At 35.0% G+C, this 15183-nt stretch overlaps 1 protein-coding gene across 17 annotated transcripts in view; it reads left to right on the plus strand.

The window, feature by feature from the left end:
* The window catches only part of LOC138175870 (semaphorin-3A), a 666319-nt gene that overhangs the window by 543382 nt on the left and 107754 nt on the right, over positions 1-15183 (plus strand). For all 17 annotated transcript variants that reach the window (XM_069106486.1, XM_069106490.1, XM_069106487.1 and 14 more), the window contains one exon: positions 7698-7791. In XM_069106486.1, coding sequence (XP_068962587.1) covers positions 7698-7791 — 94 coding nt within the window. The remainder of the gene's footprint in view (positions 1-7697; positions 7792-15183) is intronic.

Below are 15183 nucleotides of genomic sequence, written 5' to 3' on the forward strand. Positions count from 1 at the left end.
CACAAATACTATTGGAACTGGGACCCAGGTCCCCATTCCTGCTGATGCTCCTCCTTGTTCTGGGACTGTGACCCAGAACAGCATATGGGCAATGCAACAGTGTCCTCCTCCCAATGCTAGCAAAGTGTCCCCTTGAAATCTCCTTTTGACCAGCTGTCTGATCCCCTTGCCATCTGTGGGCTGAGAAATCAGGAAGCATCTTTCTGCAAATTCAGTTGCCACCAAGGCCTGATGCTGGTTTGCTGGCCCATGATGTGTTTGCACGGGCCTGCGCTTAACTGTACTCCACTCTCAACCCTGTGAGACAGTCCTTTCCAGCCAACCTTCCAAGTTGTCTTGGACTGGAAAACTGTTTCACCTCATCCTTTTGTTGGTTCTGCCACTTCAGCATGTGCTTTATTTATATATTATTTAACATTGTTTAGAGGGGTATTTGGGAGGGCTCAAGCAAGTTCCTGCCTTTACTCCTCCATCTTGCGCCCTAAATTGTTCTTAATGATCTCATGGTGGCTAGCCATGAAGGTAGCTAGGTAGCACAGTCTATAGAGTGTTAGACCTAGAGTCATAAGGATCTGAGTTCAAAGTGGCCTCAGATACTTTTTAACTGTTATCACCTCTTTCAGCCTTGGTTTATTCCTCTGTAAAATGTAGATAGTATTATCACCTCCCCCAACCTCAAACACAAAGTTGTCATGAAGATCATATGAAATAACATTTGAAAAGGATTTTAAAAACCTTAAAGAGATATATAAGTGCTAGTCTATTATCATTATTAATATTATTATCATTATCACTATTTTTCTAGCTGTCACTTTTACTTCCCATCCCAGGAGAATGACAGATGCCAAATGATTTGAATTACAGCTGAACATTATTATGATGAATGTGACTGACATACTTCACTTGGCCCTTTCTGTGCTCCATTGTCTTATCACAAATTAAGAAAAGTATGTAAAGCTTTTTGGTAAACTACAAAGCGCCTTATATGTATTAGCTATTACTATTGTTATTATATTTATTATTATTCTCATCATTATGTGTATGTATGGGTGGGATTGATTGGAGGGTCATAGATTAAAAGCTGAAAAGAACCTCAGAAACCATTTAGTCCAACCATTTCCTCTTATAGATAATTCACTGATGTTAGGGAAGGTTAAATGATTTATTCAAGATCACACAGTATGCAGTGAGGTCAACATTTGAATTCACATCCACTGATTCTAAATCTAGTACACCTTCCATTGTATCAATTTGCCTTCAGCTTATGGGCTATTGGAGTACTCTACGGGCTTTGTGTTTCTACTAATGGGTTCTTATATATTGATTAGATATTCCACATCTTTTGGGGTGTGGTGGTGAAATATTCTCCTTTGCTTGATTTGTCTATGCTACCTTTAGAACTTGTATGGTATCTGAGTTCCCTTTTGCCCAATTTAGACAGCTAGACATATGCTATGCAGAGAATATATTTAGAGATTTTTCCTGGAGCAACTCCAGGTCGGGGAAATGAGTCAAAGAGACAAACTTAGTGAACCTGAAACATGTGAGCCTAGAGTCTTAGGAAGCTCTGTGCCATGTCTTATACATGTAAACTCTGTACCCTAAGGGTGTCTAAACTCTTCTTCAGACATTGTAGAGAAATCTTTTTTTTCTTACTGACCTGTTTGTAAGAATTCTTTGTTTTTAAATATTTTATAGAGATCATTATATTAGAAGTTAATTTTATTGACATATGGCAGTCATTTCTCTCTGAGAAAGTTTCTGACAGTCCTTTATTTCTTTTTTATGGGCAATTAAAACATCAGTTCTGATTGTCAAAAAGTGTTAAGCCTTTTGACATGATCTGAATATAAAGGGCAATCTCATAATTTCTCCTGAGAAATCCTTGAGATTATAGTTTTAATACACGAAGTAACAACTGTAAAGTACTTAGCACAAGTTAGGTGCTACTTAAATGTTACCAATAATAATGATAATGATGACAACTCATCCAATTAGCAATGTCCTTAGCAGGCTCTTGATTTCATTTGTGAAATTCAAATCTCTAAACTATAACTAATGAGTTGGATGAAAAGTATGCTTTCACAATTTCTAAAAGTTTACCAAATGTTTCATTATCAGGTGAAATAGAATGGAAAGTGATCTTATGATGTTTTAGGGCCTGATAGTTTGTCAGAGGCAAAGCAAGACTGTTCAGAAGCCTCTCCTCATCTTAAAGATGGAAGATATATCTCAGGAATCAGTCTTATTAACATTAAATTCTTGAATGTGTCCTGAATCAGCCATTGTAAAACACAGTCTACACTGATTAGAAAGGGTAGACCAGAGAGCTCTTTTAAACTGACTATAGCCATCCATTTCCTCAAACATATCATAGAAAATGTTGTTTTGACTGTTATTCAAAATGGCAAGGTACAAGTAGACCTTCAACAAAAATATTTTATTGCTATAAAACTGTTTTGGTTTAACTCCACTCCAAATTACTGCAATATGCACAGTATAGGAACTCAAAAAGATTTTTAAAAAAAACTAACATTGAACCAATGTTGTTTAGAATACATAAGCTTCTTGAAAAATGTTCAAGTATCTCCTTCCCTAGAGTCTGTTAAAATAACAACCATGTGCCTTGTAAAGTATATTAGTCCTCTATGGAAGCAGGAGAGCATGGTTCCTAGATTTCTCTGGTTCTGTGTTAATCTTTTGGTATCTTGACTTGGATCACTTATGCCTTTAAAAGAAAATCACCTTCATTGATTCAAAAATGCATCAAGATTCTTGAAAAGACCATTGAACCTGCTAATGACACAACAGGAAGAATAGTATCAAATATGTTATATATTTCAGCGTTTGAAAGGATCTGTGATCTTCGCTGTGTGAGGTATTCCTTGCAAGGATGCAGATCACATCTTATCCATGGTTCTCATTTTGGGCCGGTCTTGTGTGTGCCTTACCATCAGCTGTCTAGAAAGGGCCCTTCTATCCCATGTCCATGTGTTCTTTTTAAGTTATGTTTTTAATATATATATGCATATATATATTAATAGAAGATATATTCTATTCTTATATAGATATTCTTAGATATATAACAATAAGAATACAATTTTTATATATGTGTGTATATATACTATATACATACACACACTTATATATATATCTCCCCCAATTAAATGTTAAAATTATTTTTAACATTTTAAAAAAAGTTTTGAGTTACAATTTCTATCCCTGCCTTCTTCCCCTCCCTTCTCCCTGAGATGGTAAACAATCAGATATAGGCTATACATATGCAATCATGTAAAACATTTCCATATTAGTCATTTTTGTACAAGAAGATTTGAATAAAAGAAAATTAGTGAAAGAAAGAAAGTCAAAAATAGCATGCTTCAGTCTGTATTCAAATAATAGCAGTTCTTTCTCTGGAGGTGGATAGTATGCTCCATCATCAGGCCTTTGGGATTATCTTGAATCATTGTATTGCTGAGAACAGCTAAGTTATTCACAGTTCTTCATTGAACAGTATTATTGTTACTATGTACAGTTGGGTTCTGTTCACTTCTCTTTGCATCAATTCATGTAAGTCTTTCCAGGTTTTTCTGAAATCATCCTGTTTGTCATTTCTTATAGAAAAATAATATTCCATTGCAATCATATACCATAACTTATTTAGCCATTCCTCAATTAATGGGTATCCCTTTGATTTTCAATTCTTAGCCACCACAAAAAGAGCTACTATATCTTTGTACAAATAGGGCCTTCCCCCCTTTCCTTTTTATTTTGGTTGTCTTTGGGATATAGACCTAGCAGTGATATTGCTGGATCAAAGGCTATGCACAGTTTTATAGTCCTTTGGGCATAGTTACAAAGTGTTCTCCAGCATAGATGGATAAATTCACAATTCTACCAACATTGCATTGATATCCCAATTTTCTCACATGCCCTCTAATATATGTCATTTTCCTTTTTTGTCATATTAACCAATCTGATAGGTGTGAGGTGGTACCTCAGAGTTGTTTTAATTTGGATTTCTCTAATCAGTAGTGATTTAGAGTCATCAGTTCCTTAGGCTTAACAATCCCATTTCCTTGAACCAGTCCTCTTGTAAAATTATCTCAAATTCCTTCACCATAATAGATGCAATTCCTTGGTTGTTCTCTCATTTTTTTTCTTTTCCTTATAATGCAGTCATTCAGAGTAATCATGAAGTTATTCAAGAGACAAGGATAAAATGGCAGGATAGAGATTTTCTTATTGTCACAAAACTATTTTACTCCTTTTGCCTTAGCAAATCTGGCCACCTTTTCTATACAACTCAAGAAAATACTTGTACTTTTTTCTGTATGTTATGCCAGTAATATCCTTTTAACTGAATATGTTGCTGTATGTCTGGCCTTCATTACATTTTCATGGCAACTTTTTGGAATCTGAGCACACACATAATTTCACTAAATTTTGTTGGGATTGTTGTAGAATATAGAAAAAAATTAAATAGTGTCAACAATTTGCTTTGTTTATTTTAGATATTCTTAGGATATATTTGTCTCATATTGGTTTTGCAACAATAAAATTTCCATTTTTTTAGTACATGTTCTATTTTCTAGATGAATTACCAATATAGAAACATTTAGGGCTTTATGTCTAATACACAGCTGAAAAATCCTGAGAAAACTAATTGCTAAATGTAGACCCCCTAATAGAGATTGAAAAGAATCTAATAGCCATGACCTGGATAGGCTGAACAACTGAGATATTTTATGCATTTTCCTCATTTTAGTCTATCTCATAAGGAATAACTTGGATAATTCCTCTAGACCTTGTATGAAATGCAAGTTTTCATAAAGTAATCATTCATATCTCACTGCTCAATCATTCTTAAGCCTTCTACAATGTGGCTTCTCTGTTCTCACCACCCTCCTGAAACAGCTCTTTCCAGATCATTAATGATCTTCTGTAATCCAGGGCCTTTTCCTACCCTGCCCTTATTCTCCTGGATAACTCTGCAGTATTTCACCCTGCTCTCCTTTGTGATACCCTGTACTCCTTTAGGTTCCTCTCATGGTTTTCCCCATATCTTTCTCCATCATCCTCTCTTCTCTGTCTTCCTCACTCTTTTCTTCTTCATACTTTTTAGCTATAAAGTATGTGTACACACACACACACACACACACACACACACACACACACAGAAAGATAGAAAGTATAGTCCAAGGTTCTGTCCTAGTTCCTATTCTCTATTCTTCCTAAGCCATCTGATGTGGTAATATCAATATTTATTCAGATGACCCCAAATCTACCACTCTACTCACAACAATCTCTGTACAGCTTCGATACTATATTTTGATGATTTGTGGAGGATTTTCAATTACATGTCTTGCTGACATCTCAGCCTTTATGTATCCACAACTTAACTCTCTTCTCTCTACATTCTATCCCTCTACTTAACTAGTGATTAATGCTGATGGAACCACTGTCCTTCCATTTAGTCAAGCTAATAATCTTAGAATTGTCTCTATCCTTTTCTCCCCACAAAGACATTAATTTTCCAAGCCTTTCATATAAATGTGAAATAGTTCTTGTTTTTCCCCTCTCGCCTGCCACCACTTAATCTACTTTGGTCCTTTCCCTCCACCATCAAACTCTCTAATCCTAATGTCACCTCACATCAAAGTGATCTCTCTCAGCCCTCAGATTTATGCCAGCACTTTGCCCAGAACTCTCCATTGTCCTTATCTTCTATTGCAAAGTGTTCTCCAGCATAAATGGATAAATTCACAACTCTACCAACATTGCATTAGTATCCCAATTTTCATTTATTTGTCTTTCCTCCTTATTAGACTTTAAGCTCCATAAGGGCAGAGCCTGTAAAGTATCATTCTTTGTATCCCCTTTACCAAGAACAGTGCCTTACATATAGTAGATACTTAATAAAAGTGTGTTAAATTGAATCAATTTTTTAATACATTGTCAGTGAACCAAGTACCATTTATTAATGACATACTATATATCAGGCACTGTGGTAAGAGCTAGAGATACAAAGAAAGACAGAAAACAAGGAACTCATGTTCTAATGTTTAGTGGATTCAAAATTATGAGAAATTAGGATAAAGCTAACTAAATTGTCGTGAGGAAGAATGTAATTATCAGTCATATCTTAAAACTTATCCTCTACAAGATTTAGTCATTATGGTATATGTGTATCTATCTAATCAAGGTGATATAACCTTAAAATTAACCTTGAATCTTAAGGTCTGTACGTTAGTTCTTATGCATGAAATTATCAAGCTGTGTCAATGCCTCATTCTATCTGGTTTGCAGGATTTAATATCACAGGGCTTACAAAGTCTCTAAACTGTGAAAACTCTAGAGACATCCTCAGTAATAATCCAAGAGCTTATAAAATTTGACATTTGCCACATTGAGTAGGAAGATAGTCTTCGAAGCTTATTGACAGTACTCTGGGCAAGTAATTCCCAAGGTAGAGAGAAGCTAAGATGCAGGTCTCTACCCCATTCTTTTATCTTGCCTCCAGAAATGAGTGTTTCCATGTAACAGAGAGCCATGAGAGCATCAGGTCAAGATGCTCTTTGTCAGAGCTACTAAAAGTGGTTCTACAATTAATTTAGCCATTAAGCATCTTTGAGGGAAAGTATAATAAAGAAAGTAAGAGATGTAAAATTATCTTTCCATCATATTGTGGATTGTCCTAATGGATTGTCAACTTTCTGTAAAAGGGAGGATGAGGTTTATTTGATAAGTTTAGAGCTCTATAATACCAAAGTAGTGGGCCATAAAAGATCGGTTGGATCCCTCTTTCTTTCTTCTCACTTACTGATCCCTCTTTAGAGTTACTGTAATATCACTCCTTTTGGTTCACTAAATAAATTATTTTGTTTGGTATTGAGGAACAAGATTACATTTGAAGTCAGTGGGCTTATATTCAGTCTTGTGTGTACTATTTCTGCATGTGTGACCTTGGGCAATCACTTAACCTCTCTAGGCCTAAGATTCCTTATCTGGAAAATGAGAAGATTACATTAGATAATCTCTAAGGTCCTTTTCACAGCTAAATTTAAGATCATCTGACCACCCATACTATAATCCCAAACTAACACTCCATTGAAAAGAATTTATACTTATATAGAACCAGACTACTATCTGTTACAACATTAGGATTGTAAACACATTGGAGTATTTAGAAACAAGAAACATTTAGAGAAGTCCAGGCTCCAGCTGGAAGTCCCCTCCTCCAGTTACTTACATTTTTATGTGCATAATAACTATTTATGGGGTTCCATTAGCACAAAATGCCTATGTATGGCCTTGCACAATATAAGCTGGTGAAGGAGGTGAATGATGTATGCAAGCAATCAAGTAAAGCATCTCTTGAATTTTTATGTTCTGCCTTTTCTCTCATCAAAATTGCAGAGCTAAATAGAAATTATGCATATGTATTTTTTTGTTAACACAGATTTTCAAGTCTGCATATCTGTATAGTCATGCTAATGAAGAGAACTTTTCCCCCCCTAATATAGGAAACTATTGGCTTTAGGTAGAGTTATTTCTAATTTAGTGTTCTAAATATGCAGAATTCACAAATATCACCCTTGCAGTTGGACAAATTCTCATCCTCTTTTAAAAATATTTGAACTGACATAAGAAATACTCCTTCCCTTAAATAAATATAATCCTTTTTTCACCAACAGGACAACATTTTTAAGCTGGAGGATTCACATTTTGAAAATGGCCGTGGAAAGAGTCCATATGACCCCAAACTGCTGACAGCATCTCTTTTAATAGGTGCGTAGTCAACAATAAATGAGAAAAACATTTTCTGTAGATCACTACCAGGTTGCTTGTTCTTTTTTTTTTTCCTTTACCAAGGTTATACATTTTTTATCTTGAAATCTTTTCAGGAGGATGTCAAGTGTGATCTGTTTAAATGTTTTGGAAATAAAGCTAAAACACTAAAACTTGCTTATACTATTAGAGGCTATCAAACTTACAGCCTTTTAATTGACTTTGAAATGATTTATAAATACCTTAAAAAGTCTTCCCATATGTCTACATATTGTTATGAGTACTTTAAGATTTTTTTATCTTTTTTTTTGCAATGAGATATTACCTCATATTTTGATTCTTGATTATAGAAACTAAAAAAAGACAATTATGCAGTGAGTTTTAGCGAGCCATACAAAAGTGAGGCACTGTTTGCATAGCATATCTGTCAGAAGAATAGCCCCAAGAATCATCATCCTTAGCATAGCTTTTGATCAAACCAGTCAGAGTAATTGGTCTGCCCAGCAGGTCACACCTTTGAGAGTTATCTAGAATCATTAGCTAGGAATTGCACTAACCTGTTTGACCAACTTTAAAGTGAACAAAAGAAAACAGCCTTATAGTTCTTATATTGGCTGGTGGCTTTACTTCTTCTCCCTTATTTCAAGTGGAAAAACTTCTACATCATCCTGGACATCTTCCTCTTCAATTCTGTCTTCTTCCATTCTTTGTATGTTTTTCAGTCTGCCAACCTAGCCATTAGGAGAAGAGATAGGTTTGAAGAGAGAAAAGGAAGGAGACAGATGTTATCTTGGTTGGGATATGATATGAGTTCCAATTTTTTCTACCCCAACATCTGGTTTCATCCCAAAATCCATGATCTGACAATTTTTAACACTTCTATCTGTGGGCTTGTGCAAACAGATTAAAACGTTAAGGATTCTGGATTCTAATTCTGTACCTACCTAAAACTTATTGAGTAAGCTTTACAAAATGACCTAAAAATTCTTTACTTCCTCATCGATAGAATGAATTATTTTATGAAAAATGAATTAAACATGATAGTAAATATATAAACCTTAAGTAAAATACTTCAAAAGACAAGTAAAATCTGTTTTTCTTCTAATTGTAAAGAATTCACAAAAATGATTTTTTCCCTTTCCTTTGTCCTTTTCAATTCACTTTTTGACTGAAAACAAATGATCCTAACCATAAGTTTCACTGATTAAGATATGTTTTTTCCAGAATACACTTATCCATGTCCTATGATAAATAAAACTGCTTTAGCATAAGCTATCTTCTCCATCACTCCTCAAATACATGCAGTTTTAGGGCTTCCTTTAATAATCAGTTAAAAAAAACTCCATTTTGCTACAGTTTAGCAGAAGGTTAGTCAAGGAGGAATGCAGCAAACATAGCAAGCTTATAATTTTTCTATTCACAGCAGGCCTAATGATTACACTCAAATGACTTCCTTGAGGGCACACAATAAAAATTTTAAAACATAGTCAGCCAAAGGGGAGGAGTCTTACCTTGTTCAAACTTGTAGCCTACATTTATTCAAATTGTACCAAACAGGGGAAAGATTTATTCCTAAAATAAGATGCTACACAAATTAGTGCCTCAGGCAATTTGAATCTTTCATGTGTTTCTCCATGGGGCTTTATTGGATCATGAGCTTTCTTATGAAGCTGACAGAGGATGTTGACAAGTAGGCATGATGATGTGCATATGGTATGCAAACACGCAAAGTCAACACAGAATTTTGAACTTCACAATTTTGGCTTCCTTTGAAAATTATCTTGGAAAATCTGTAGTAATATAGAAGGAGAAAAAATTAGGTACTGAAATTTCAAGGTGTTAAAGGAAGGGAGTCTGTCTTAAGAACACTAGTCAGTCTAAAGGAGGGCCTTAAATGAATATTAATGAAATATATTTTAAAGTGCTTCACTGACAAAAAAAAAAAAAAACCCAAGTTCAAATCTTGCCTCTTTTACTCATTACATGTGCAGCCTTAGACAAGTCACTTGATTTTTCTGGTCCTCATCTATAAAATAAGGGAATTAAATAAGATACCAGATCTAATTCTATGGTCTTATTTAAAGTAGAATAAAAAAATTACCTCTCAATCAGATGAATGGCTAGGAGCAAACTACACCAAGTTGGTAAAATTGTTGAACATGCTCACGACCCCCTTTTAATTCAAGTGTTGTAGTTATTTTCTTTTTTTTCTTATAATTATGTTGTAAACTCTTCCTCTCCTGGTACATTTAATCCTCCTTGTTGGGTTATTTTTGGCAATCACTCTTGTGTAGAAGTAAAAATAATACTCAGTAACTTGAAGGAGTCTCTTTTATAGTTGGATATTATATCATTGTAGAAATTTTCATGTGCAAGTCTTTATATGTGCAGCAGTTAGTTGTCCCTGAAAAAGAAGGGGTTTTCATTTCTACTGAGTACAGGCTACCTTCATAAAGCATTCTGTGCAAATTGCCCTGAGACCAGTGCAAAGAGCAAAGATTTTAGGGGAGCAAAGATGTTGTTCCTTTCTAGAACAAAGCGCTGGTTATATGACACTGTCCACAAAGCAAGTTCCAAATTATCCTTTGAAATAGTCCAACTCTGATTCTTCATCACCAACACAATCACTAACTATTTTCAGTTTTTTCCAAAGGCAAAAGAAAACATGATTATCCCAAATATCAATGTTAATTGATTCACTCTCCCCACAGTATCCCAGGTTCCTCAATGATTATGAGTAGTTCTTATTCTGGGCTAAGTTATATGTGTCCATTAAAATCAAATTTTAAATACATGTCAAGTGTCCTTCATTTCCCAAGTCTCTTTTGATAAAGTTCGGTAGTGTTATAAAAGAACACTTCTTCATTATTAAATTGTTCCAGTATTTTTAGAAACATGTTTCTTATTGTACACACCTGCAAACATTTTTCATTATTTTCTTTAAAACTTGTTCATTAAAAGTAGCAGTTGCTACCCTGCTCTGAATAAATCCCAGCTGCGAAGAGAATGCAGCTATACTTTCAAGGAGCAAAACAGAGTATAGTTAACAATCATTTCATATCTATACAATTAAACAACCTACTTGAGCATTTTTTCTCTTCTTCCTTCCTTCCTTCTTTCTTTCCCTCCTTCCTTCCTTTCTTTCTTGACTAATCATTTAGAAATATTGTCCATGTGAGATATAGCATTGAAATCAATTTTAAAAGACTGAAGATTGTTAGCTAAAATTGCATTCATTCAAAAACATTTGCTAATGCCTACTATGCATACATCACTCTTGGGTGCGAAAGGAAATTAAGTCTTCCGTCCTCAAGCTCAAGCTTATAGCATAATGGTAATTACCACACAAACACAAATAATCATTACATAATAATACATAATGAGTGCATTTGAAAGATGCAAAACAGTATTTTGTGAGGTCTAGGGAGAAAGGTCTTTATCAATGGGGAATCATGGAAGGCTTCATTTAAGAGTTGGTATTTGAGTTGGGCTTTACTGGATGGATAGAAATTCTGCTGGTGGAAAGTGAGGAGAAGACATTCCAAATTTATGGGACAGTATGAACAAAGGCATATGAGAAACAAAAGACATAAGAGGGTTCAATCAGAGCATATCCTCCTGATGTAGATACTTGACTTTGGCAAGATAGGAAGAAGAGAAGGAGAGAGAGGCAGAGGGTGGTTTATTTTCTTTTAAAGATCCTGTTTCTGTTCAGGGTCCAATAACGGCATTGAGTAGCCACTATAGAGTATGAAGCATTTAACACTGTGCCACATGTTGCATTGGAAGTTGGCTGGGTGTGGGCTCTGCACTCTATGAGGTTGGAGGGAAAAGGCTCCAATCCAGCTCCCCTACAGTAGTCTAATTTAATTGTACCATATAGAATGTAGAATAAAGAAAGTAATAGAATAGTAGAATGGTATGAAAATTCAGTTTTTATGCTTTAACTGAATCCTTTCCTTGACCCAGGTAGGAAATGGATAAGAACATTATAAAAAACACATATGTATGTATGTATATATATATATATATATGTGTGTGTGTGTGTGTGCGTGTGTGTGTATACACATAATATATACACATCTATTCATTCACTACATATATATTTTTTTTTCATGCATGAGGCATACATCTCATATTTTTATCCACATACTTTCCCTACATCTTTTTAACTATTATGTTACACTGCAAGCAGAATTTACTTTGGTTAATAGCAGTCTTAGGCTGTAAAATGGGCTCTGGCCATAGGTGTATTTGTTTTTTTGTCTGCATCAGCTTAACATTTTTCACCTGCAATACTAATTTTGAAACATCAGCAGGATATGTTTTCTTTGTCCTCTATTTTCCCTCACCTCACCCATTTAAGGAATGGTAATCCAATACTCTAACTGATCTAAGCCACATTTTTATTTTATTTTGAGCTGTGTAAAGAAAATCCAGAATACATGTGACCTTTGTTTAATATGTTCCTTGGTATCTCAAACATGCTGAAAATGCTCTTAGAGTTCACTGAACTGTCTTCTTTGTTTAGTTCAGTAAGGGAAACTTCCCTTAGAGACTCAGAAAGCTTACAGTGAGAAAAAAAATGAAGTTGTATTCAAATGGTAACTTCCTTCTTTTGACAGTTAGTATATGGCATTTCAGGTTTGGTATGCATGTCAGCACCAATTTATTTTGGGCCCATTTATTTGTTTTTGTTATACCAGACTCTCCACAGAGAGTTTTCTGTAGTGATGAGGTAAAAGGTTGTTACTGGACAGAGTATCTGCTTCCCCACATACCACTTCCTGTGCATTAAGTTAATGAACTAAGATCTTTAGAATATTCTTTATTTTTAGCTTCTACTGGTGACTCCACACACATGCACATACACATGCACACATAGCAAAGAAAGGATGTCCCTAAATCTTAGAGCTTAAAACTAAACTAAGACTTTTGGAACAAATTGTATATATGTGTATATGCATGTATTAGTATATATTATTGAATTTGTTTGTGTACATGATATGTATATATGTATATACATAAATTCATACATTCAAAAATGTATGAATAATGGGTAATACTATTTGGCATCTCTACAATTAAAAAATAATTCTCATAAAACATCACACTTAAAACATGATTCTTTTTCAGGTGAAATGAAAATTGCATGTAAAACAGATATTTCTATTCATAATGGGACTAGCACTAACAAAAATACTTATAAATAAAAATAGTTAAAATCACCAAAATCTTGATCACTTTTCAATCAATTGTATCTTTAAAACCAAAATGGTTTTAAAGGCACCACCATTTAAGTATTTCTGGTCATCATTATTTCACCAATGTGATACCCACAGCAGCTGCTATGAATTTGCAGGCCTATTCCCTGCGTATACAGGTCTGAATCACAAGATATAACAGACTTTCTTCCTTGAAAGAAAATAGTAAACCAAGACATTTATTAAAACATCAGTAAGCCATATCCATCACAGTAACAAAGAAGTCTATACACATTGCCAATGCAGAGAGCACCCATACCCCAAAAGTTCTTTGTAAGACAAAATCCACACATGTCACCAAGGCGGAGAACACAAACATCCCCAAGTCTTCCCTCTGTAAGGCCATCTCCCAAAACAGATTCCTCCTGGCAAAAATCCTCCCTCCCTCACTCATGCTAGCCCTTCTTCCTGCCTACTCCCTCCCTCTCCCAGCTCTGTCTCACTCTGACTTCTTGCTCCACCCATTTGGCAAGTTCCTCCCAACATGGGCCCCATGTGATCACATAGGCCTATTAAGGGGCAGGGAAAATCTGCAATCCCCTTACCTTTACAATCCTAAAGACATAAATATGTTATCTACACATTTTTGTAATAACTAAAGGTGTCTCCAGAAATGTAAAGCACTTGAGAAGGCAGAATCAAAATTCAGGTTAACGGGCGACAGTAGTGGAATATTCTGCTAATTACATGGTTGTAACATCATTACCTATCCGTACAGAACCACAGTGTTGTTGTAGAAAGAAAACTTGGCCATGAGTTTAAAGGATCAGAATCTGAAGCCTGGATTTAGCACTTACACTCTACTCTGTGACCTTCAGTCAATCATGTAACTCCTCTGTGCCTCAGTTTCTTCTTTTGTAAACAGAAATAATAGCATATATATTAGATATCTCCCAGGATTATTTTGAGGAAGGCAGTTTGGAAGTTTGAAAGCAATACAAAAATTTGAAGTTATTATTATCATAAGGAGACCACCCTGACTCTGAAGGAATCATATTCCTAAATGGAATCCCTGCCAGCAAATAACCCTCCTGACTCTCCTTGTACCCTCCAAAATGTGTGCATTTACACACAATCACACACAAAGCCCTCCACTGCCAGAAACCTAAGCAGGAAAGCAAAGCCAAGATCTGGGAAAATTGAGCATTTATTGAATATAATTGAAGGTCAACAGTGGAATGCTGCACCCTTGAGAGTAGTAAGAACAATTCTGTTTTGGCCTTGCCCTTCACCACCACACATAAACACCTTCTTAAAGGAGCATGATTATGGAATGAAATTGGCTTCGCTATAGCTGGAGACACCCAAAGTTATACTCCATCTTTTTCTTAGCATCTAAGTCATTCATGTAGTTTGTTAACGTTTCAGAAGTTTTAAGTCAAACCAATAGCCCTTATCCTGATACTCTCTCTGAATCACCCTCTATTTTGTCAAAGAAGAATTAAATTCAACCTTGTTATCTTCTTGAGTTGTATTTGTTTTTCTTTGCTCGCTTGGGAGGGGACAACAACAAAATGAAATTTAAAAATTAGTTATGAGAAGCACCTGAATCTTTTCCAAGATTGCAAGGTTCTAGCTCTGCTAAATATTTTTTTACATAATACTATTCATTATTGTTTTCCTTAAAAAAGAAAAAAAAAGGTGAATGACAGAGAAGACAAACTGCTAAATGAGGATGTGCTCCCCACTTTCACTTAGAATTCTATCTCCTGCTAGTCATACTTGAAATTATGTGCTGTGTATATTTATTTTTTAACTCTTCTGTGATCTTTTTCAACCTTTCTCATATTTGTGACTACCATGTGCTTCATCATCTCTATGATTAATAACTTTATTTTTTCATTTTTTAGCAGGGAAAGGACTGAGCATGTCCTTTGCTATGGGTATACAACCATGATTTTTTTTTTAAGAAATGGCATGAAGATTGGAGATTTGTTTCCAATCCAATGGAATAAGCATTAATTAAGCACCTACTTTCTGCACTGGCACTAGATACAAGGACTAAATGCAAACTGAATAGCTTACATTTCTATCTCAGCATTTACAAGCTGGGCCATGGTTCCACCTAGCCAAAAATCACATCAAGCACTCATCAGTCATACACAGGGACCCCAGCCATTCTACTCTG

Source organism: Petaurus breviceps, unplaced genomic scaffold (assembly GCF_028583685.1).
Source record: "Petaurus breviceps papuanus isolate PSGF00001 unplaced genomic scaffold, PetGlider_PUasm1.0 79, whole genome shotgun sequence".
Lineage (NCBI taxonomy): Eukaryota > Metazoa > Chordata > Mammalia > Diprotodontia > Petauridae > Petaurus > Petaurus breviceps.